Consider the following 26025-nt stretch of genomic DNA (forward strand, 5'->3'; position numbering starts at 1 on the left):
CCACAAATTGTGTGAAAACTCAGCACAAGAACTTCAACTGAAAGTTACCACTATTAAAATGCTGGTTAGTATGTGCACTCTGAATGACATAACTCTTGAGATTAACTATTCTTATTTAACTCATAAATTTTGATGGATTGGTAGAGATGTTAATCCAAGAAAGAAAAAAAAACAAACAAGCAAGCAAGCAAGCCAACAAACAAACATGTTCCAATCTATATCATAACATCACCACAACAAGCCCTGTGGGGAGAAATGAGGTGGAGACCGCCACCTTCCCTGCCAACTTCCTGTGGTGAGAAAAATGTAAACGCCCTCTGCCCAGACAGGACTAAACAAATATTGAAACAAACACAAAAGGTACCTCTCTTATTTATTATAAACAGGTGGGAAGAGAGCTAATTTTCTTTAAAAATTACAGCTATACCACTGCTTTCTGTCTGTTTCTCAGCCCTTGCCACTTTTGGCTAGAAAAAATGGTTACTTCGCTTTCGTAACTGTTGTTCTTCAAGATGTGTTGCTCATGTCCATTTCATTGTAGGTGTTTGCTTGCCACATGCACCAGTGCCAGAAGTTTTTACCGACTCTGGTGCCCTCTGGAGTGGCGTGCATATGCGCCGTAGAAGGGTGCCGTCAGCTCCCTCGTCCCTCAGTTCCTACTTGCCGGAACTCTGACAGAGGGGAAGAAGGGTGGGTCATGGAATGGACATGAGCAACACAACTCGAAGAACAACAGTTACGAGAAGGTGAGTAACCGTTTTTTCTTCTCTGATTCCTCATGTCCATTCCAATGTAGGTGACTCCCAAGCAGTACCTTCAAAGGCGGGTAGGAGTTCACAGATGTGTCGATTATAACACAGCTCTGCCAAATGTAGCGTCCTCTGGCCTGCGGGTGATGGCATAATGCTTCATGCAGGTGTGTACCGATGACCATGTTGCAGCTCTACAGATGTCCTGGATGGGGACATGGGACAGAAACGTGCCTGAGTCCTTGTGGAGTGAGCAGTTATTAATGGTGGAGGCACCACCCACATCAATTCACGAGAGGTATGAATGCATATAGCAATCCAGGATGAAATCCTCTGAGCCGACCATGATAGTAAAAAGGCGTTGGACAACAAGCTGCTGTCGAGGCCTTGCAGAGAGTAGAACTGAGGGCATTTTCTGTTCTTCTTGGTAGTGAACAGGTCCACTTGGGGAGCTCCCCACCTGTGGAACAGCATCCTGATGACCTCCGAATGGAGGGACCACGAAGAAGGACCTGCTTAGGCGATCCGCCAGCAAGTTCCAAACTCCAGGGAGATGGGAGGCTTCCAAGTGGATCACATGCTGGATACATAAGTCCCACAGGAAAAGGTCCTCCTGGCACAGGGCCGATGACTGGGCTCCCCCCAGTCTATTGACATAGAAGAATATGGCAGCTGTGTTGTGTGTCAGCACCTGTACCATGTGACCAGACAGATGGGGAAGAAATACCTCGCAAGCTAGGTGGATGGCCCTGAGCTCTGGGACATTTATGTGAAGTAAAAACTCTAGCAACCATAGCCCTTAAATCTTGAGGACACCAATGTGCACTCCCCAACCGAGGTTGGATGCATCCGACACTAGGGATGCTGTGGGTCTTGGAGTCACAAATGGAACACCTTCCATCACCGGGTGTGGGTTGGACCACAACTGTAGGGAGGTAAGTACCCGGGGTGGGATTGTGAAGAGTGTCTAAGGGGTGTCTGACTGGGGACTAAACTGACAGCCACATTTTAAGGGGCCTTAGCCGTAGTCTCGCATGCCTGGGATCAATGCCTGGAGTCCAGCATTCTGTGCCAGGAACTCACAGACTATTTGCAGGTCTGTGATCTGGGGTGCAGCTCCGGAGGTTGTTGGCATGGCTCTAGAGCATGAGATAGGGTTGGGATACGTTGCCGTGGGGTGACTTATGTAGGGGTGCCATTGAAGGCTTTACCCTTGAAATGGGTGGAAGGGAGAGGCCCTGGGGCCTCTCCTCCCGAGGCGTGGATGGCATTGGGAGGGAGAGGATGCTGCTTGAAAGGCTTCCAGGGTAGATGTTACCACGTGCCTCTAGGAGACAGGTCGTGGGACGAGTATGTTCAGCTGGTGAGGCTGCCACCTGACTGGGTTCCAGAGACGGTGAAATAGCCCAAGCTGATCTAGGATCCAATTCTCCTTTATCCTTGCCCTTATGGGTGCCTGGGGAGCAACCCCTTCCCACGCGTTTCTTACACCTTTTGGCTGGTACTGGCGACAGGGATTGGCACAGAGAAGAATTCGGTGCCGGGGGAAGGGAGGCACTTCTTGTCAATGCTGAGGTACTTGGTACCGTATCTGACTCCATGAGGAGCATACACAGTTTAATGTCTCTTTCCTTCTTAGTCTGGGGCTTGAATCCCTTGCAAATGCAACACTTCTTGCGAATGTGGGACTCACCAAGACTTTTTAAACAGCTTAAATCGCTGATTGACATGGGCTTTTTACAGCAATCTCATGGCTTGAAGCCTGGGTAGCAGGGCATGCCCCGTCCCTGGGCTAAGTTCTTTGGGGGACTATCAATCACTAAAATATACTAAACTGTTAAGAACAGTAACTACAACTATTTACAAAGAAAAAAATTCAAAGAACCACTGAATGGGAACCACTTGCTAGAGCAAGGGGAGCATTCCAGCACCAACACTGGCAGTAAGAAGGAACTGAAGGAGGGGAGCACGCAGCGCCCTTATACTGGTGCATATGCACGCCACTACAGAAGGCACCAGAGCCGGTCCCCTACGGATACCACTGAGGGTAAAAATTTCCAGCACCAGTGGATGTGGCGAGCACACACCTACAATGGAATGGACACGAGCAAGCACTTGAAGAACATAGGTACTCCCCCATACAAGAAGCTACAGAGTTTCACTTGTGTAAGTGAGCCCTTTCTTCCAAAACAGTTCAATTCAGCTCCTCCATGCACCTTGCCTACTATGCCAATCCATGAATTGCCTTTACAGCTGAAAAATCAGTCCTCCCTACTTTCTCTGCTCCAGTTTGGTTGAAAGTAACCATTATTTTCTGAGGGGGCAACTTCCCAGGCACTACCCCTTCCTCCAGTTTGATCTTCTCCTTAAATATTGCCATTGTCCACTGAGACATAAAATATCAAGTTTGCAATAGAGAATAAAAGTGTTAATAGTGGAGAACATGGCCATTCTGAAGATCTTTTTGGTTGATGCAGATGCTATCACAGAATGGGTGGAATTTGCGATTATACTGTTAGGAACTAACTTGCTGTACGCTACATAAATCTGACTGAGTCACAAATTAACCATCTGGCTAGGGAGGATTTTAAGGATATGTCAGAGGACACAGTGGATGGAAATGAGAAAATAATGCTGATGGCTTAGAACGCTCACTACATGTGAGAAATATTTGTACCACGCTGCTTAGATCCAATTTATGCTAGAACTACTCTCTCAAGCTTTGGGTCAGGCAGAAAAAGGGGAAAATTCTCTGATATGTAGAAAGGAGAGATGACCTGTGTAAAGAAATACTTCTGGGATCCAAAGAACAATTTTATCTTTGAGAGCTTCAACAAGATTTCTTGCAGGAGACGGCTCCGATTTCTATTGAGCTTCTAATGGAGATTATGGCTAGTAAGAAAAAGGGTTTTAAGGGAAATAAGATTAAAAGATGCATAATGCATAGGTTCAGAAGTGGAAAAATTAGGGCCTGTAAGAGTATGGAGCAATGAACCAGTAAGATTATTTTAGCAACAACATTTTGAAATCATACAAGCACTGAGGGCAGAGAGGAAGAAATGACAGTTGATAAGGTGTGGGATGAGTAGGGCTTGGACAAGAATTTTGGCAGTGTGGACAGAAAGGAGAAGTTGGCTCTTGGTAGCGTAGCACTGAAACAAGTGGCAAGAGTTAAACATGACCTGGGTGTGTGGCTCAAAAGAGATGGCCAAGTCAAAAATATAGTCAAAATTATGGTGTCAGTGATAGAGATGATGGTGGTTCTTGTTCTCTGCAATAGAAAAAGAAGGGGTAGAAGGAGGATTTGGGGGAAGATATCTGGGCCTCCATTTATAGCTGGACATCCTCGAGGAGATATCAGAAAGGTCAGGATTTGGGAACTGTTTCCGATTGTGTCATTGTTACAAAAACTGCACTTTTTAGTATTTGTCACTTTTACTTAAAAACCCATAAACTATACCTGGAAGTGTTAGATTCAGCATTTTCCTCCAAAGTTTCTAGCTGCCAGGAAACAGACCCACTTTCTTTCTGTCGGGAGCTATGGATTTGACTTATCGAACAATGTTGGATTTGCTTAGCAAGATCTATATGGTTATTAGCCACAGGCTCCATGTGACTTAGGCTGCAGTTTATGCAGTAGATAAGAAGTTTTACCACTTTGGTTTGGGATATTAAAGGCTTAGGAAACTTTAAGGTTTTGTAACTTTGATTTTGAATAAGTATTGATGGACACAGCATTGTTTAATAAAAATATACGAATGACCTTAAGGCACTGATAAATAACTGAAAACCTGGACAGCATTCTCACATTAAGAGGTCAGGGAAATGTTAAAAAAAAAGTTGGAGAGAGGAAAAATTAGGACATATTTTTGCAATACATAAAGAAGAAAGAAACTATTGATTTGACATATTGTAAAGAAAGTTAAAAATTCTCTATCTTGTTCATTAGTTTTGGACAGCTCCCTCTTTATGTTCCTCCATTGACTCTCCCTCTTTTACCACAACAAACAACTTCTTGTTCTTACTTTCAAAATCCTTCACAACTTAACTCTGCCCTATCTATCTCACCTATTATTTTATCACAAGCATGGCTCCCACGTTCACTTCACCAATGATGCCAGCTTGATTGCCTGATTCTCCATTTCTCTGACAAGCACTTTTGTTCTTTCTCCCTTGTTGCCTCTTATGAGTGGGGAAAACTACCAATAAAAATCCATAAAGCCACCATCTTATGCTCCTTTAAGTTCCTCCTCAAAATTGACCTCCTTCATAAAGCATACAAACTGTCAAATGCTATCGACTAAGCAAGAGCAAAGTTATGATTACTGCTCCTGACTGGCTAAGAATTGGGCACATTTTACTATTTTTGATATCTCAACTCCCTTCCTCCCCACCCTGACCCATTTCTTTGTTTCATCCACCTGTTATGTCTGACCCCTAGCAAAACAGGATCCCAACCTGTTTGACCTCTAGGCACTATCACTATAAAAATGTTCATGAGAACTATAGCACATAGTAAAATTATTTTGATATCTTGTACAATCTTACAATCTATTGTACTTTTTACTCCATGTCATCTCAGGACAGGATGCAGAGATAAAGATCCTTGACATCTTAAATGACTGCTTTTTGGAGCAGCTAGTCCTGGAACCCACAAAAGGAGAGGCATTTCTTGATTTAGTCCTAACTGGAGCACAGGATCTGGTCCAAGAGGTGAATATAGCTGGACTGCTTGGTAATAGTGACCATAATATAATTAAATTTAACATCCCTGTGGCAGAGAAAACACCGCAGCAGCCCAACACTGTAGCATTCAATTTCAGGAAGGGGAACTCACAAAAATGAGAAGTTAGTTAAACAGAAATTAAAAGGTACAGCGCCAAAAGTGAAATCCCTGCAAGCTGCATGGAAACATTTTAAAGACACCATAATAGATGCTCAACTTAAATGTATACCCCGAATTAAAAAATATAGTAAGAGAACCAAAAAAGTGCCATTATGGCTAAACAACAAGGTAAAAGAAACAGTGAGAGATAAAAAGGCATCCTTTAAAAAGTGGAAGTTAAATCCAAGTGAGGAAAATAGAAAGGAGCATAAACTCTGGCAGATGAAAATATAATTAGGAAGGCCAAAAAAGAATTAAGTACAACAGAAGCAGGACACCTGCTAAACAACCAGTGGGGTCACTGGATGATTGAGATGTTAAAGGAGCACTCAAGGACGATAAGGCCATTGCGAAGAAACTAAATGAATTTTTTGCATTGGTCTTCATGGCTGAGGATGTGAGGGAGATTCCCAAACCTGAACCATTCTTTTTAGATGACAAGTCTGAGGAATTGTCACAGATTGAGGTGTCATTAAAGGAGGTTTTGGAACAAACTGATAAACTAAATAGTAATACGCCACCAGGACCAGATGGTATTCACCCAAGAATTCTGAAGGAAGTTGAATGTGAAACTGCAGAACCACTAACTGTAGCCTGTAACCTATCATTTAAATCAGCTTCTGTACCAAATGACTGGAGGACAGCTAATATGAAGCCCATTTTTAAAAAGGGCTCCAGCGGTGATCCCGGCAATTACAGGCCAGTAAGCCTGACTTCAGTACTGGGCAAACTGGTTGAAACCATAGTAAAGAACAAAATTGTCAGACACATAGATGAACATAATCTACTAGAATTCTTTGAGGGAATAAACAAGCATGTGGACAAAGGGGATCCAATGGATATAGTATACTTAGATTTTCAGAAAGCCTTTGACAAGGTCCCTCACCAAAGGCTCTTAATAAAGTAAGCTGACATGGGATAAGAGGGAAGGTTAGGAGTAAATGGGAGTAAATTCTCAGTTTTCAGAATGGAGAGAGGTAAATAGTAGATCTCTCAAAAAAGGATCTCTCAAAACTGGGTGATCGGGCAACAAAATGGCAGATGAAATTCCATGTTGATAAATGTAAAGTAATGCACATTGGAAAACAATCCCAGCTATACATATACAATGATGGGGTCTAAATTAGCTGTTATCATTCAAGGAGTCATTGTGGATAGTTCTCTGAAAACATCCACTCAATGTGCAGTGTTTGCAAAAAAGCAAACAGCATGCTGGGAACCATTAAGAAAGGTATAGATAATAAGACAGAAAATATCATATTGCCTCTATAGAAATCAATGGTACACCCACATCTTGAATACTGCATGCAGATGTGGTCGCCCCCTCTCAAAAAAGATATATTGGAATTGGAAAAGGTTCAGAAAAGGGCAAGATTAATAAGACTGGGACTTTTCAGCTTTGAAAACAGATGACTAAGAGAGGATATGATACTGGTCTATAAAATCATGACTGGTGTGGAGAGAGTAAATAAGGAAGTGTTATTTACTTCCTCTCAAAACACAAGAACTAGGGGTCACCAAATAAAATTAATAGGTAGCAGGTTTAAAACAAATAAAAGGAAATACTTTTTTTCCACACAACACAAAGAACTAGATAAGTTCATGGAGGATAGGTCCATCAATGGCTATTAGCCAGGATGGACAGTGATGGTGTCCCTAGCCTCTGTTTGCCAGAAGCTGGGAATGGGTGACAGGGGATGGATCACTTGATGATTACCTGTTCTGTTCATTCCCTCTGTGGCACCTTGCACTGGCCACTGTTAGACAAGATACTGTGCTAGATGGACGTTTGGTCTGACCGAGTATGGCCGTTCTTATGTTCCACTATTCCTCTCTCAGTTCCTAACAACTAATTTAAAAAAAACAGTAACAAAATCATAGAAGTGGTCTTCCTCAAAAAATTCTCTACCTTTCACCTGTAATTCCATAGCTCCTTGCTCCATTGTGCATACTGCTGAGCACCAGGGATTGTTATTTTTAAGGTGCAAGGTATTCCTCCAGCCTCTGGGACTGCTGCTTTTTCAGTGGATTATATTGCCTTGTCTCTTGTTCTTTTAAATTCAGAGTCTCTGCACACCTTTCAAACACTTGTGTTAATACTTGCATACATCTTTATAAGAAGAATATTTCATAGTTTAACTCAACACTGCAAAGTTACGGGGATACATTCCACTTATTCTCCCTTGTGGTTGTACCTACAATACTCTGCTGTATGACATGAGAGTTAAATATTTTTTCTGATAAATTACATCAGTTTTTTCCTCCATGTATATTTTGAATAAGATGAAAGGTCAATGAAAAGGGCAACAAGATTGATGAACTAAAGAGTAAAGTTTTCAGACAGACTAATCATAACAAGACAATATTTTACTCTGGTCTCTGTTTCTGAAGGCATGTGCTAAAGATTTATGGGAACATGGTGCAGGATGAACTATTATATTAAACACTGGAACATTGTTTCACCTAAGGCCAGAGATATATACAGTAAAAGCTTTTTTATCTGGCATGTTGGGAGAATGGGGGGGTGCCGGTAAGTGAAAAATTCCAGTCAACTAAGAGGGAGGGAGTTTGGGTGCAAGAGGGGATGCAGGACTGGGGGTTGGGGCGCCAGATCCGGGCGGCGCTTATCTCGGGTGGCTCCCCACAAGCAGCGACATGTCCCTGCTGCTCCTAGACGGAGGCGTAGCTAGGAGGCTCTGCGTGCTGCCTCTGCCCTCAGGTGCCATCCCCACAGCTCCCATTGGACATGGTTCCTGGACAATGGGAGCTGCAGAGCCAGCGCTCAGGGCGAGGTGGGGTGGGGGCAGTGCGCAAAGCTGCCTAGCTGTGCCTCCACCTACGAGCAGCAGGGACATGTCACTTGTGGGAAGCCACCCGAAGTGAGCGCCACCCGGATTCAGCACCCCAAATCCCCTCCAGAACCCCAACCCTCTGCCCCGAGCCCCCCCTCAACTCCCTCCCAGAGCCCGCACCCTCTTGCCCCAGCCCTGAGCCTCTCTCGCACTCCGAACCCCTTGTGACCATTCCTCCGCCTCGGTGCAGCAGGGACATGTTGCCGCTTCCAGGGAGCCATGTGGAGCCAAGTAGGGAGCCTGCTGGCCCCATGCCAACCGGACTATAAACCAGACTTTCAAGGAAGATCAGAAATGCCAGTTTATAGAGCTTTCTGGTTGGTAAAGTGCCAGATAGCACAGCTGTTACTGTACACAGAATTTGTACTGAAGTGCAAAACTGATATAAAATGCCTAGATAATAGTGTTCCTATTTCAGTAGTCCCAAACACCATGTAAAGGGCTTACAAGAAATTACTACCTGGGTTTCAGTAGAGGAAAAAAATGTATAGAGACACTTATAATTGTATCGGATGAATATTTGGTGTTTCAGACAAAAAAGTAGAAAATTTTCAAAAGACAGCAAAACGTACAATCATGCATAGCACTCACATGAATAATTCACTGACTTCATTGGGATTACTCATTAGTAATTGTCACAGAAATGGGCTGTGAGTGGTGGAAACACTTATCTTTTTCAGGATATTCCATCCCTGCTAAGTCCATTCAAATAGTAAAACTCTCCTTATATTTATTTCTTCATGATTCTTTTCTTATCCCCTACTTTACTTGATCAAAAGAGCTGTTTTTCCTTTTATACTCAAAAAATTACTACATATTTTAGCACTAATAATTGTAGATGGAATGAAATGTAAGAACAATGGAAAGATGATTAAGTTTAAGTGGTGCTGGTTGCTTTTTATAAAAAAAATGAAAAAGTTATGGTCAAAAATAAAGAAGTGACAATCTCAGTAAAATTGGAAAAGAAAAAGAAAAGCCATGGGACAATATTTGAATTATAAGAGAGTTTATTCTCCATTATAAAATTTTATATTCCTATCATTTAATAATTTTAATACAATGGCTTTAAAGGGCTAGAATGGCGTAAAGGGGTCCTTAAAACCCTGGTTCAAATTATGGGAGGATTCTCCTGGTCTAGGCATTGAGGAAGACAGCCAAAGGCTTACTTCTGAGGACCCATCTGCAAGCTCTGGCATACAGGGTGTGCCAGGGATGGGACTGGGGATTGGATGGGTGCCAGGGACAGGACTGCAATGCACAATGATGTGAAAATTCCATGTAGCACCATAGCCCATAGAGCAGCCTGGGGAGATGGCTGTAAGTTAGACAGTTCTGAGTGCTGTCTAATCATGCTGTGGATGCTGGAACAACTTAGGGTAAGAACAGCACAATGGAGTCTCAAAGTTACCATAGCCCCCTTTCCTCCTGGCCTGCGAGTTCTGGGCTGAAACACAGAATAGAATCAAACCACAAATATGTAAAAATCCGTGGAAAAGTTTTGCTTTGTGAAAGACAGGAGAAAGAGATACATTTTTTGTCACAGGAATCATGGCAGTGGCAAACATACAGCCTTTGGAATAGGCACTGTGGAAAAGTTAAATGTAGGTAAGGTATAAAGTGGAAAACGGTAAGTTTCAGAAGAAATCTGAAGCAGACATGGGTCTAAGGTAAAAAGTTGCAAGTCTAGATCTCGATTTCCTACAATCTGAGTTTTTATTTTGCTTTAATCCATTACGCAAGTATGAATCCACAAAGTTCAACTCTGGATCTGAATTCTTCCACAGATTCAGATCCATCTCTAATAAAAACTCATTTAATCATGGTCTGGAGCCCAGATGCTTTTTTTAAACTGTATGAAAACTACTTAAACATACAACTCCCTTCTTCATTCTGCTGTATAAAAAATGTCTTTTATTCATACAAACTTTTATGAGAAAAAATGTTACAGCACTGAAACTTCTGCAGAGTAAGAGAAATATGCAGTACTAGAGTACACTTTAAAAAACTTACTGGGAGACTTTTCCTCCACCTCTGTAGGCTCTTTTTTTTCTGCTTTTGGTGGGCCTTTGATTTTGTATATTAGTGAACGAAGTTTGCCCATCCAGGAAGTGTCTTCATCCATCTCCTCTTCTTCTTCGAGTGGAATACCTAACACATAGTAAAACTAATTAGAAACAAACCATATGCCTTCAAGATAAAATTGTTCAACACACATACTTAAAAAAAAATTCCACAACTTGTACTGCATAAGGTTAAGAAATCTGTAGATTAGGAATATTGAAAATAGCCTTTAACCAGAAAATGTCATACAGAAAAAAATATGGAAATAAGTAAATTTCTAGAATTTTAGCTATAGTAGTACCCCTCAACACGGCAAATTTACTTCAGTTATAGTGTAAATATTAGAAAGAATCAGATATATAATACTCCTTAGGAACATCAGTAGTTGTTTCCCCTAGTATAACAGCACAGATATTGTTTTAGGAAGTTTCTACCGCAATTAATGATGATACAAAAATCCTGTAAGGTTTGGCTAGGTTTTAAGGGGAGTTTAACAGTATATTCCTCTGGATGAGATGATTTAAAGGGGTTGGCTTGATGCTTTTATTTATTGGCTGGCTGAGTTTGTTTCTTGTTAAAGGACCCTGAGAGGTGGGAGGATCCCAGAGCTTGGGCTCAAGCCCAATCCTGGAAGTCTACACAGCAATGAAACAGCCCTGCAGCCTGAGCCCCGCGAGCCCGAGTCAGCTGGCACAGACCAGCCACGGGTGTCTAGTTGCTGTGTAGACATACCCTCACAGCACCTAGCGCTGACCAGACTGTGTGTGAACCATGCTTACAGAGATGCTCCGTCCCCTTATAGCTCCTATATCTGACAGGCCTATGCGTGCATATTCTCCACTGAGCAACTGATATGTTCCCTCCAGAGCAGGGATACCAGGGTAAAAGTGGTCTTTCCCTATAAGTGATGCTACCAGTTGTTTCATGCTGCGGTGGAGCCAGGCACTTGAATAGAGAGCAGGGAGCCTCTCTCTCCAACTGGCAGCCAGGTAGTGTGGAGGAGAAAGCAGTCTGATTCAAATGCAGAGGAGATAAAATCCAGACAGGGCGGGGATGGGGGAGGGAGGAGGAGTAGATTAGGACAAGGAATCCGGTAAGAGTTCCTTTCTTGTTAAAGGTAAGAGTGGGACCGGAAGTGAGGACAGAAACTGGGACTGGCTGGGCAAGGAAGCTGCAATCTGGAGGAAGGGAAAGCTGAGACTGGAATCCAGGGTGCAGGGAAGGGGAATGGGACTGAGAGATCATGAGGGAAACAGAGAAGGGGAATTAGGGGTCAGTTGGCTGGGGAGAGGTGGGGGACTCTGAGATCATATGAGGAGCTGAGATGTTGGGGGAGAACTTGGACTGGCTGTGCAAAGAGACAAGGCTCCAGAGAGGGGAGTAGACTGCAGCAAAGAGTAAAGAAAGGGATGAGTGATATTGGATTGGATGAGAAGCCTGAGGAGAGAGATTAGGACTGGGAGTCAGTGTGGGGAGGGGAAGACAGACTGGATGAGGAGCTGGGAGAAAGTAACTAGGATTTCATGTGGGGAGGGGGAGAGACAGAATAAGAGAACCTGGAGGTGGAGACTAGGATTGCTTGGCAAGGAGACTGTGGTTAGTATAAAAAGCCTGAGCATTGAAGACTGGAACTGGGTAGGTACAGAGAATGGGACTGGAACAAGGAGATGCGAGTGGGGGAAAGACAGGCCTGGGGCAAGGATAAATTGGATGATATGTAGTGCAGAAGGAGTCAAATCTGGGGGGAAAAGAGACAGCAGGGTCTGTCTTCATTAGATCTACTCCCCTCCAGAGCCTGGAATGAAACCCAAGATTCCTGAGTCTCACCAGATCTCTCTTAAACACACTGCCAGTGCCCTATCCCCATCTAATGTTGATCCGCAAAGAAGATTACAACCTACTACTTCTATCAGTTACCCCATTAACTCAAATGGCAGTTCCTTTGGCTTCCTATAATCCCCTGCCTCATTCATTACACACCTCCAATCTCCTAGCGGAACCCTTGCTACACAATCCACACCGTAGGGTATGTGTGCACTACATTTAAAAACCTGTGGCTGGCCCTTGCCAGCTGACTCAGGCTCACGGGACTCAGGTTTGCCGGGCTCTTTAATTGCCATGTAGAACATCAAGCCTGAACATCTACAAGGTAAGGGGTGGGGGGTAAGGCTGAAAATGTAAATAATACATAATAAAAATGTTCAATTCAACTAAAACATTACAATGGAAATAAACCATGACGCACACTTTAGATACTTTTGGAACTTAGAAACTCCAGGAACAGTCATCCGATACATAACACAACTGAAATAAGTAATTTATCTCATCAAGATCTTGCTTGCCATGGAAAAGAATCAGAACTAAAACGTATGATGTTCAATCAGTGAAAAAAATAATTAGCCTCTCACCACAGTGAATTAGAAGATCATCGTGAAACTCATATAGCTCTTCCCGAATCTCCTCTGGACAGGGACAATCCTCTCTCAGTTGAAAACTTAGCAACATATTAATCTTTTAAGACAAAAATAAACCCAAATATTTAGGACTGCACAGGGGCCCACAGAGTACAGTAACACAGACATACTTTACTGTTTCTTATTTACACTTGTTTCTCAAAAGAACCAACATAAAACATGCTTTTGGCAAAAGTAAATATGTCCTTATGGCAATATTTAAGCAATAGGGGCTTAAGGATTTTAATTATGATTAGGGTTGTCAAGCGATTAAAAAAATTAATCGTGCTTAATTGCGCTGTTAAACAATAATAGAATACCATTTATTTAAATATTTGTGGATGTTTTCTACATTTTCAATTATATTGATTTCAATTACAACACAGATACAAAGTGTACAGTGTTCACTTTATATTTATTTTTATTACAAATATTTGCACTGTAAAAATAAAAGAAATTGTATTTATCAATTCACCTAATACAAATACTGTAGTGCAATCTCCATCATGAAAGTTGAACTTACAAATGTAGAATTATGTAAAAAAAAAAAACTGCATTCAAAAATAAAACAACGTAAAACTTTAAGGCCTACAGTCCACTCAGTCCTACTTCTTGTTCAGCCAATTGCTCATGCAAACAGTTTTTTTACATTTGCAGGAGATAATGCTGCCCGCTTCTTGTTTACAATGTCACCTGAAAGTGAGAACAGGCGTTTGCATGACATTGTTGTAGCCAGCATCGCAAGATATTTACATGCCAGATGAGCTAAAGATTCACATGTCCCTTCATGCTTCAACCATCATTCCAGAGCACATGCGTCCATGCTGATGACTGATTCTGCTCAATAACGATGCAAAGCAGTGCGAACCGACGCATGTTAATTTTCATCATCTGAGTCAGATGCCAGCAGCAGAAGGTTAGTGTTCGTTTTTGGTGGTTCTGGTTCTGTAGTTTCTGCATCAGAATGTTGTTTTTTTAAGACATCAGAAAGCATGCTCCACACCTCGTTCCTCTGATTTTGGAAGGCACTTCAGATTCTTAAACCTTGAGTCGAGTGCTGTAGCTATCTTTAGAAATCTGATATTGAAACCTTCTTTGCGTTTTGTCAAATCTGCAGTGAAAGTATTCTTAAGTCAAACAACATATGCTGGGTCGTCATCCGAGATTACCATAACACAAAATACATGGCAGAATGCAAGTAAAACCATGGAGCAGAAGACATACAATTCTTCTCCAAGGAGTTCAGTCACAAATTTCATTAACACTTTTTTTTTTTTTAAACTAGCATCAATAGCATGGAAGCTTATCCTCTGGAATGGTGGTCAAAGCATGAAGAGACATATGAATATTTGGCATATCTGGCATATAAATACCTTGCATTGCTGGCTACAAAAGTACCATGCGAACGCCTGATCTCACTTTCAGGTGACACTGTAAATAAGAAGCGGGCTGCATTATCTCCTATAAATGTAAAAAAATTGTTTGCATGAGCAATTGGCTGCACAAGAAGTAGGACTGAGTGGACTTGTAGGCTCTAAAGTTTATATTGTTTTGTTATGGAGTGCAGTTATGTAACAAAAAAATCTACATTTGTAAGTTGCACTTTCACGATAAAGAGATTGCACTACAGTACTTGTATGAGATGACTGAAAAATACGACTTTTGTCATTTTTACAGTGCAAATATTTGTAATCAAAATATTATAAAGTGAGCACTATACACTTTGTATTCTGTGTTGTAATTTATATAAATATATTTTAAAATGTAAAAAAAATCCAAAAATATTTAATAAATTTCAGCTGGTATTCTATTGTTTAACAGTATGATTAATTGCGATTAATTTTTTAATTGTGATTAATTTTTTAAGTTAATCATGTGATTTAACTGCGATTAATCAACAGCCCACATTATGATTCATATGAAAAGATTCCCAACAGTAAAGAAAACTTTTAGAGGAGATAATAGCCAATTGTCTTGAAAAAGTAAATAAACATTCCCAAAGCCCCACATAAGTAAAACAAAAAAAACAAACTATCAAAAAAGTATCTCAACAACAAACCTGATGCCTGCTATTTTTTGCATGCATCTCTAATGCAGTACGCACAAAATTATGAAGCAAGTTATAGGTAAATTAATTGACTCTGGTGTTTCATAGGTTTCCAACAAATCAGAATATTTTTCTCTCTCTCCTTGAATTCCCCCCCTCCCCGAAAAAAACCTGAAGAACTACTTTTAGAAATGGAAAAGTCAGTTGGTTACAAGATAAGTCCATTTTCATGCATACCAATTGTACTTGCAAAGCAAAAAACTGGTAGGTTCACAGAGGTCCATTCAGGGGACTACGGTCAATATTTTCAAATCTATATGTGAAAATTAAGTTCTTAGATACAAATTTAGTCACTTCTATAAAAGTGGCCTGATTTTCAAAAATGTTGACTGCCTGTAGTTCCTATTAACTTCAGCACCTTTAAAAAATTAGGCAGACTTTAAGTATGGATATAGGATCCTAAATTCGGGAATTCAGGTTTGAAAATTTTGGCTTGTAACATCTTGCGGCAACCTAATAAACTATTTCATATGATGTTCCACCTCTCCTATGGTCAAAATTCTAGTTTAGGAATGAGACAGTTCTACCTCTTCCTTTCCACACATATCACACTTTAAAAAACCCTCCTGTCCTTTATTTTACCTGTTCTTGAGGGGGAGAGCGAAACTCCCTTGTCTTCTTGGCAGTCAAAGCAGCAGACATGTTTAACGCTTGCATGAGTTCATTGTACCTGTATTTCTGATTATATTGCAGCTTTGACACATAATTGTCTGCAAATGATACAATAGCTTCCACCCTGTGTCGCAGCTCACAGTCACAGAAATAATTGAGTAGCTCACACATCTAACATGAAAAAAATAGAGGAGAGTTAAATATCTTAGTTGAGAATCTAAACCATAAACTCTAAAATGAAAGAACAACAATGGACACTGCACACTAATATGAATGGCTCTTCTATTTGCCAGGAATAAAAATGAGAATAATAAAATTAATTTATTTTTTCCACTAACTCTGATTTTTAACAAGTAATAATAAATAAATATATAAAGATGTTGTATTATTATGATCTATAACATTATTTTGCATTTATACACTGCCTTTCATTGGATGCTGTCAAAGTGCTTTGTAAGTATTTCTTCTCTCCCATAACGTGTATGTTAAGTATCTTGCATGTGAACATTAAACCCATTTTGCCTACAGAGAAGCAGAAACACAAATAGATTAAGTGATTTGCTCAAGGTCACATAGCAAGTCAATGATGGAGCCAGGACTAGAACCTGGGAGTCCTGAATCCCAGGTTACTGGCTGCAAACACTAGACAACATACCCTATCCTTGTTTCATCAATATTACATTAGATATATGTTTACTTTAAAATGGTCACCTGGAGTTTAACAGATTCAGGTAATCTTGTCTGCAGTAAGCCTTTCATCAGAGGTTTAGTTTCCTTTAATGCCTCTTCCCCAGCTTCCACAGCTTTTTCTTCAATCTGTGTAACTTCCTCCTTCTCTGCTTTCTCTTCTGTTTCTTCCGTGTGGTCTCCAAACACATTGGGATCAATAAGGAGTAAAATCTGCTTCACATCATCATCATCAAAAACCCCCATTACAAGCAAAGTTCCTATAAGTTTAAGAACAGGAACAAACTGGAATTCAACTTTCCCTCCAACAGGGTCTCTGATATGAACACCACTGTAGTGTACTGCCTCTGTCAGCATGCTTATGGCCTTGGTTTTGAGTATCTCAAGTGGTATCTCTGGACTGGGCTTCTGATGTTCTTCACTGGCCGCAATGAAACAAGGAGTAGAAAAATTAAAACCTGGTTTCAAACAAGTGCTAAGCCCAACTCCTGGTAACCCATGTCGCTTTAATTCATCAGGATATAATTCAATTTTTCTAGTTTCATCTGTAATTGGAATGATAAATTCATTGTTCATCATAAGCTTGGCTTCTTTGGCGCGTTCCAAATGAATACTGATAAGTAGATCATAGAATCCGGAGCGTAAGAGTCCAGGTAAATACTGATTATCTATTGTGTAAAATAACTGAGATAGGTCCACATGGCTACAAAGTGCATAAGCAACTCTATTATTACCCAGTGCACAAACTGAGCTATAGAGTTTTAAAGTGTGGTAGTGGAATTGCAGCAAATCCTCTTGTTCACATAGCTCCAATATATCAACACACCTGTTATGGAATACAAAGAAATATGACAGTGAACATCATAAATGAGCTTTATTTTATTAAATACATCCATAAACAAACTGGGGGGAAATAGGGATAATGGTATAATGAGCTAAAGAATAAGGTTTTGATCATTTCTGCTTTAGACTACACATATTCACTTTAGTACCTAATAATCACTATGTCCACATCACCTAACCAGCAAGTGACAATTTACTGGTCATGATAACGATTAGAAGTCCCTAGTAAGGAGAGGACAAATACTGAAATAAAAGGGATATGGCAGGGAAGTTATCTAGTATATGGAGAAGCTTCCAGAGCACCTGAGTACCCATTCAAGAATATTAATTTTCAAAAGACAATATTTTACTTTAAAGGTCCAAAACACTTCAGTAACATCATTATAAGATGCAGTGTTTTTGGAGCCTTCCTGAAGAATACTGTAGTATTTTTTGATAAACTACACTATTCTTTTTCTTGAACCAAATTTCACTAAAATTGACCTACCAAAAGCAGAATTTTTAAATCAGTCTCAAAAGAAATATGGTTAAAAAACTAAATTTTTGCACAGGCTTCCTTCCATATCTTTTCACTTCTCTTGTTTGATATCTTTATAATTGGATCAAGTTATGCATATTAGAATATCAAATAAAACAGCCAAAACTACATTACTGTAACTCTGAAGATAAAATTGAACATTCAGTACAATTTAGAGGGAGTTTAGCTTTCTAAAATATTATTTCAATCAAGAATATGTAGTTTAATGACTGTAAAACTAAAGTAGATTATAGGAAAATATTAAAAACTTTTAAAACAACACAAAGAAGCAGAATTACAGTACTTACATGTAATTTATATTTGTGTTTTGAACTGGGTGAAGATTCAATCCAAAGTATTTTTAAAGGTCTATCTTTTAATGAAACAAAATCAGATATTCTCCTAATGGCTGTGAAGGATTTTATCTTACCTACAGTAAAAGTGGCATCAAATGGCATCAAAATGATTCAGCTTTTAATATCTATTTGAATCACATATATAATGGATGTTAGTTACAGTAAATGAGATCAGAAATTCTAAATGACTGTCAAAATAATTCAGATAACAGCCTGACTGTACTCCTAGACATAGAGGACACTCCTCTGAAAGAGGGACCTCAGTCAGCTACCCCTACATATTTCCTTCACAAGAAAACCACTGTGATTCTCTCCAAATGTACCTGTTCTCCTCTGGAATATGAAGTGCCATCATTTGCAGTGGCTCCAGACACTGCACTACCCAACCATGGCGTTCACTGATACGTTCAGTCTCTACCTTCAGGAAACTGTTAGGCATTCTGCTCCAGAGCACAGGTGTAATTGTTTGCACATCAAGGCGTGGGGGGCACTGAGGAATGGGATTTTTCTCTTCACTTTTAAAGACTGCTGCTGATAAAGGCATGGTGTTCTGCAATAAATACATTGGAAAATTAAAAAGAAAATATTTTAAATTGTTTACCAACCTCTTATGGCACAAATATTACCATGTGTAATGTTTTAAAACACACACAAACACACACTCTTAAATATGTATAACAGTAGTTATTTTTCACTAGTCACTGGGAGACTCCCACTGAGTATTACAGAAATGTATAAATTTGCAAATAAGCAAACAAACTCAACTTTAAAAATATCAAGTGTACTTAATTTATTTTGACAAATGTAGTTTTGTTTCAGAACATGGTCCATCTTGCTCAATATCCTGTCTATGACAGTAGTGTGTTCCAGAACATAAGGAAGAGCGTACGGAACAGAGCAATTATGGAGTGATCCACGCACCTTCCCCTCATGACTTCTGGTAGTCAAAGGGTTAGAGTTGCCCCAAGCTTGGGGTTGCATCCCTGATCATCTTGGCCAAAAGCCATTTATGGATCTATCTTCCATGAACTTATCCAGTTCTTTTTTGAACCCAGTTATATTTTTGGCCATCACACCTTCCCATAGCAATCCACAGTTTATCTATATGTTGGGTGAAAAAGTATTTTCTTTTGTTTGTATTAAACCTGCTGCCTATTAATTTCATTAGGTGATCCCTGATTTTTTATATTGTGGGAAAAGATAATTAGCATTTCTCTATACATTTTTTCCATACCATTCATGATTTTATAGACCTCTATTGTATTTCCCTTTAGTTGTTTCTTTTCTAAACTGAACAGCCCTAATCTTTTTATCTCTCCTCGCACGGAAGCTGTTCCATAATTTTGATAATCTTTGTTGCCCTTCTCTGAACCTTTTCCAGTTCCACTATATCCTTTGTTCAGATGAGGCAAGCAGAACTTGACCCAGGATTCAAGATGTAGGTGCACAATGGATTTATAAAGTGGCATTACACTATTTTCTGTCTTCTTTTCTATCCTTTTCCTAATTGTTCTCAAGTTACTGTTAGCCTTTTGGACCACTGCTGTGCATTGTGCAGAAGATTTCAGAAAACAATCTGCAGTGACTCAGAGACCTCTTTCTTGGGTGGCTGCAGCTAATTTAGAATCCGTTGTTGTATCTGTATAGTTGGGGTTATTTTTTTCCAATATGCATTACTTTGCACTTATTAATGTTGAATTTCATCTGCCATTTTGTTGCCCAGTCCCCGTTTTTTTTAAAATCACTCTAACTCCTGGTTTGGACTTAACTAGCTTGAATAATTTTGTATCATCTACAAACTTTGCCACTTCACTATTCACCCCATTTTCCAGATCATTAATGAATATACTGAACAGCACAGATCCCAGAATAGATCCCTGGGGGACCCTGCTGTTCACCTCTTTCCATTGTGAAAACTGACCAATTATTCCAACTCTTTGTTTCCAACTCTACTGATCCATGAGAGGACCTTCCCTCATTAACCCATGGCTCTTTGGTTTCCTTAAGAACCTTTGGTGAGGGACCTCATCAAAGGCTTTCTAAAATCCAAGTACACTATACTCACTGGATCCACATCCTCAAAGAATTCTAAGAGATTGTTGAGGCATGAATTCCCTTTACAGAAGCCATGTTGACTCTTCCCCAACCAACCGTGTTTATCTGTGTGTCTGAGAATTCTGTTCTTTACTATAGTTTCTACCAATTTGTCCCATACTGAAATTAGGCTCACCGGACTATTTTGATTATTATAATTTCCCCTTGTATAATAGCAAATTTACGTGTTTTGTAAAAGTAATTAAGTTTTAACAATACAAGGAACTCACTACCAGGCTTTTCTGTGAGAGTTACCAGGTTTAAAATAGCAACATTTATTGATAGAAAACAATTAAAAATACCTTTAATTTACCAAGTTCAAAATGAAACAAATTTGTGCTCGTAGGTTGTATAAAAACTGCTGGAAATAATTTTGTGGTTGGTTCAACCTGAAAAGATAGATTTATCACAATTAAAAAGGCATCAAGAGTCACTTACCAGTTTACGTCAATATATACACTATGCTGCAACTTCTACGTGTTTATTAAATAATTGTGCACAAGGCATTAAATTGCCCATCAGAGGCCAAACTACAGTTTGCCCTATATTGTACTGTACATGTACCCCAATCCTTCAAACACTTATGCACATATTTAACGTTAAGCACGTGAGTGTCCCCATCAAAGTCAAGGGGAGCATTCATGACTTTAAAGGTAAGCATGTAGGTAAATGCTTGCAGGATCAGGGTATAGATGTATGGTGTGTACTATAAAGTCATATGTAATGGACTTCAACTATCCGGATATATGTTGGGAAAATAACACAGCAGGGCACAGACTATCCAACAAATTCTTGGACTGCATTGCAGACAACTTTTTATTTCAGAAGGTTGAAAAAGCTACTAGGGGGGAAGCTGTTCTAGACTTGATTTTAACAAATAGGGTGGAACTCGTTGAGAATTTGAAAGTAGAAGGCAGCTTGGATTAAAGTGATCATGAAATCATAGAGTTTGCAATTCTAAGGAAGGGTAGAAGGGAGAACAAAATAGAGACAATGGATTTCAGGAAGGCAGATTTTGATAAGCTCAGAGAGCTGACAGGTAAGGTCCCATGGGAATCAAGACTGAGGGGAAAAACAACTGAGGAGAGTTGGCAGTTTTTCAAAGGGACACTATTAAGGGCCCAAAAGCAAGCTATTCCGCTGGTTAGGAAAGATAGAAAATGTGGCAAAAGACCACCTTGGCTTAACCACGAGATCTTGCATGATCTAAAAAATAAAAAGGAGTCATATAAAAAATGGAAACTAGGACAGATTACAAAGGATGAATATAGGCAAACAACACAGGAATGCAGGGGCAAGATTAGAAAGGCAAAGGCACAAAATGAGCTCAAACTAGCTACAAGGAATAAAGGGAAACAAGAAGACTTTTTATCAATACATTAGAAGCAAGAGGAAGACCAAAGACAGGGTAGGCCCACTGCTCAGTGAAGAGGGAGAAACAGTAACAGGAAACTTGGAAATGGCAGAGATGCTTAATGACTTCTTTGTTTTGGTCTTCACCGAGAAGTCTGAAGGAATGCCTAACATAGTGAATGCTAATGGGAAGGGGGTAGGTTTAGCAGATAAAATAAAAAAAGAACAAGTTAAAAATCACTTAGAAAAGATAGATGCCTGCAAGTCACCAGGGCCTGATGAAATGCATCCTAGAATAGTCAAGGAGCTAATAGAGGAGGTATCTGAGCCTCTAGCTATTATCTTTGGAAAATCATGGGAGACGGGAGAGATTCCAGAAGACTGGAAAAGGGTAAATATAGTGCCCGTCTATAAAAAGGGAAATAAAAACAACCCAGGAAACTACAGACCAGTTTGTTTGACTTCTGTGCCAGGGAAGATAATGGAGCAAGGAATTAAGGAAATCATCTGCAAACACTTGGAAGGTGGTAAGGTGATAGGGAATAGCCAGCATGGATTTGTAAAGAACAAATCATGTCAAACCAATCTGATAGCTTTCTTTGATAGGATAATGAGTCTTGTGGATAAGGGAGAAGCTGTGGATGTGGTATACCTAGACTTTAGTAAGGCATTTGATACGGTCTCGCATGATATTCTTATCGATAAACTAGGCAAATACAATTTAGATGGGGCTACTATAAGGTGGGTGCATAACTGGCTGGATAACCGTACTCAGAGAGTTGTTATTAATGGTTCCCAATCCTGCTGGAAAGGCATAACGAGTGGGTTTCGCAGGGGTCTGTTTTGGTACCGGCTCTGTTCAATATCTTCATTAACGACTTAGATATTGGCATAGAAAGTACGCTTGTTAAGTTTGCGGATGATATCAAACTGGGAGGGATTGCAACTGCTGTGGAGGACAGGGTCATAATTCAAAATGATCTGGACAAACTGGAGAAATGGTCTGAGTTAAACAGGATGAAGTTTAACAAAGACAAATGCAAAGTGCTCCACTTAGGAAGAAAAAATCAGTTTTACACATACAGAATGGGAAGAGACTGTCTAGGAAGGAGTACGGCAGAAAGGGATCTAGGGGTTATAGTGGACCACAAGCTAAATATGAGTCAACAGTGTGATGCTGTTGCAAAAAAAGCAAACACAATTCTGGGATATATTAACAGGTGTGTTGTGAGCTCTACTCTGCTCTGGTTAGGCCTCAGCTGGAGTATTGTGTCCAGTTCTGGGCACCACATTTCAAGAAAGATGTGGAGAAATTGGAAAGGGTCCAGAGAAGAGCAACAAGAATGATTAAAGGTCTTGAGAACATGACCTATGAAGTAAGGCTGAAAGAATTGGGTTTGTTTAGTTTGGAAAAGAGAAGACTGAGAGGGGACATGATAGCAGTTTTCAGGTATCTAAAAGGGTGTCATAAGGAGGAGGGAGAAAACTTGTTCACCTTAGCCTCTAAGGATAGAACAAGAAGCAATGGGCTTAAACTGCAACAAGGGAGGTCTAGGTTGGACATTAGGGAAAAGTTCCTGTCAGGGTGGTTAAACACTGGAATAAATTGCCTAGGGAGGTTGTGGAATCTCCATCTCTGGAGATATTTAAGAGTAGGTTAGATAAATGTCTATCAGGGATGGTCTAGACAGTATTTGGTCCTGCCATGTGGGCAGGGGACTGGACTCGATGACCTCTCGAGGTCCCTTCCAGTCCTAGAATCTATGAATCTATGTCTCAGCTATTCTATGATAAACTGCAGCTCGAGCAGAGGAGGTTATTACAAACCAAGATGAAGAAAAAAGAAATATCTATTAGTATATGGCTTCTCAATCTGGGAAAGAGCTTTGAAATCAAAATTGGGTAAAATTATTTGAATTTAGGCTTTTTTGTTAGGAAAAAAGAGGAATTAGAGGTGAAATTCTGTACAGGAGGGCTGGCTAAAATGGCTTTAACTCACCTCTCTGACCTCTCAATTCTAGGCAGCTTGGGGGGCCAGAGTCACCCCAATGTATTTTAGACTGCCCTGAAGACCAACTCTATGGGCAACAGCATTATCCAGTATCTTTGCAGCACTGTGTGCTGAGGCCCTGACCCCAACATGTCCCTCCCAGCCCAGCACTTGCCCTATACCAAGACTTGTGATGGAATCCTTTGAAAGCAGCTTTAGGTCTGTCTACCTCAGTTCTTGTGCCAGAGGAATCTTCCCCTGGCAAGATGGGGATTTTAGAGCGCCCTTATGCCTACTCTGGCCCCTTTATGCTAGGTAAACTCTAATTTGATATGACCTAAACTTCAATGCCATCATTTTGTAAGGGGGAAGAAATGAGGGGAAATGTATCATTTAGCCAGGGTAATGTAAAGTTCTCTTCCATATCAGGATTATCTATAGTGAATTAACAATTTCTCATACACATACCAAAGGCATAAAAGCTATTATAATTTTTGGAGAACTTGGAATTAATTATTTCCAATTAGATATAGCATTTGTGCCTAGCCCTGACTGGTCACAACATATCACACCTTAAAACTGTGACATCGTAATTTACAGAGAAACCTGTGTAGACTTTTTTTATTACTTAAAATTTTTCTCTTCTTACATCTGTATATTTAGATTCCTAATACTTTACACACAGGAAAAAGTACCAACTTATTTTTAAGACCTCTTTAAAAAAATTTCTCAAGTATTTTTCTGTAAAGTAAGTGGAAAAACACCGGACCATGTGGAATGGTATATAGTTTTATGGACTTTAATTTGGTATGTCCTTCTAATTAATTCACTAATGAGTAAAATAAACATTTATACCACATCACTGAATATTTCATATAATATGCATGTATACTACACATAACATGTATGTGCAGTTAGTGTACTAGATATGCTGTGTATCAGTGTAAAGTGTCACAAGCTAAAAAGTGTGGCAAACTACTGAAAGCTGCAGAATTGTGCATTGCAAGTTCTGTAGGTCACTCAGACAATCAATGTTATTCTCTAGAAAAACCACAAGATGCCTTAAATGATCATGCTATCACATCCGGCAAACCATAGACTGTAGCTATCCAACACTTCCTAAGCTGATGTATTTTAAAGGAAATACACTCTCAGCATTGGGTTAGATACAAAATATATGCATTTTTAGCCCTTGAAAAAAAGCAAAATGTGCAATAGTTATGCAGCCTGTGATTTATGTAGTCTTTCCCTAAGAAGCAGGAAAACAAGGCATCATATATTGGAAAGCAACATTTTAATACAACAAAATTGGAAAAATACTGAACGTATCCTAGACATTCTTTTGGAAATTGACTAAAGATGGTAAAATTCTTTTCTACTTGCTAGTAGATAGGTTGACTACATAGATAGATACTTTCTCTTTCTCTCTCTGTTATAATAATTTACTTTTTATTTTCTAATCTTGTGTGAAGGTCAGGACATTGTTACTAGCCTCAAATAAAATAAATTACCTTCATAAATCTATATTAAAGAACCCTTTTCCTTTCTCTATGATTTGATATTGGTATGACAATTAATTATAAATGCCCGTATTAACTATATATATATTTTCATTTCCTCATTATATTAAATATAGAAAAAGGTTTCTGAACTTTATAACAGTATATAATGACTAGGTCTAGAGCCACTCATTATTTTGGTCACTGGGCCTTTGTGAATGAAGATCCAGCATACAAATATTGCTCCTCTGTTCAACTTTAGAAAATTGAAAAACGGAAATGGTTACAACATTAGAATAACAATTATCTCACAGTCTTTGTCCAGGCATCTGGTTGAAATATCAGTCACTTGTTCAAATGAGGTGACTGAAAAAAATCTCATTTATATTTTATGATTTTCATCCAGAAGTGTTTAAGAAAGAAAGACAAAGGCCAAACACAGTTATTTTCATTATTATTTTGAAAATTAGAGTAAAGAATTAAACAATTTGAAATACACAGTTTAAAAGTTATTGAGACATGATTCATGTGCAGATTTTTAACTCTTTATTGTCTAAGTACTTTCACAGAAAATACGCCTTTATAGGAAGGGCCATGCTCTGTTTTTTAGTAGACCAGTTTTTGTCACATTCATTTAAAAAAAAAAAAAATCTGAAAACCACTCAGTGTGTTCAAAAGTGTTTTCTGGGAAAAGAAGACTTGAAAAAAGAGAGAAGTCCTTTCATGATATTCTGGTTTAAATTTAGTACAAAGACCCTGAGATTTAATGACTTGTATATAATAGAAGCATAGTTTTGAAAGCTGCCACATCAGGAATAATAACCCTAACATTATCACCACATTTCCCCGGGAGTTCTTTGCAAAATTAAGAAAACACCTAAATGAACTATCCTTGCATCTAACAAACAAGGAATGCTACAAAAAATAACAGAGCCAATTGTTCTTATGAGAACAATAAATGCCACGT

The 26025-nt window shown here is 39.5% G+C and overlaps 1 protein-coding gene across 17 annotated transcripts in view; it reads right to left on the reverse strand.

The window, feature by feature from the left end:
* Positions 1-26025, reverse strand: part of RYR3 (ryanodine receptor 3) — a 551551-nt gene that overhangs the window by 276438 nt on the left and 249088 nt on the right. For all 17 annotated transcript variants that reach the window (XM_054027214.1, XM_054027212.1, XM_054027213.1 and 14 more), the window contains 6 exons: positions 20519-20605; positions 18446-18672; positions 16431-17232; positions 15690-15890; positions 12956-13058; positions 10497-10634 (listed from right to left, as the gene is read on the reverse strand). In XM_054027214.1, the coding sequence (XP_053883189.1) occupies positions 10497-10634; positions 12956-13058; positions 15690-15890; positions 16431-17232; positions 18446-18672; positions 20519-20605 (1558 nt within the window). The remainder of the gene's footprint in view (positions 1-10496; positions 10635-12955; positions 13059-15689; positions 15891-16430; positions 17233-18445; positions 18673-20518; positions 20606-26025) is intronic.

This window comes from Malaclemys terrapin, chromosome 4, assembly GCF_027887155.1.
Source record: "Malaclemys terrapin pileata isolate rMalTer1 chromosome 4, rMalTer1.hap1, whole genome shotgun sequence".
In the NCBI taxonomy this organism is placed as follows: Eukaryota; Metazoa; Chordata; order Testudines; family Emydidae; genus Malaclemys; species Malaclemys terrapin.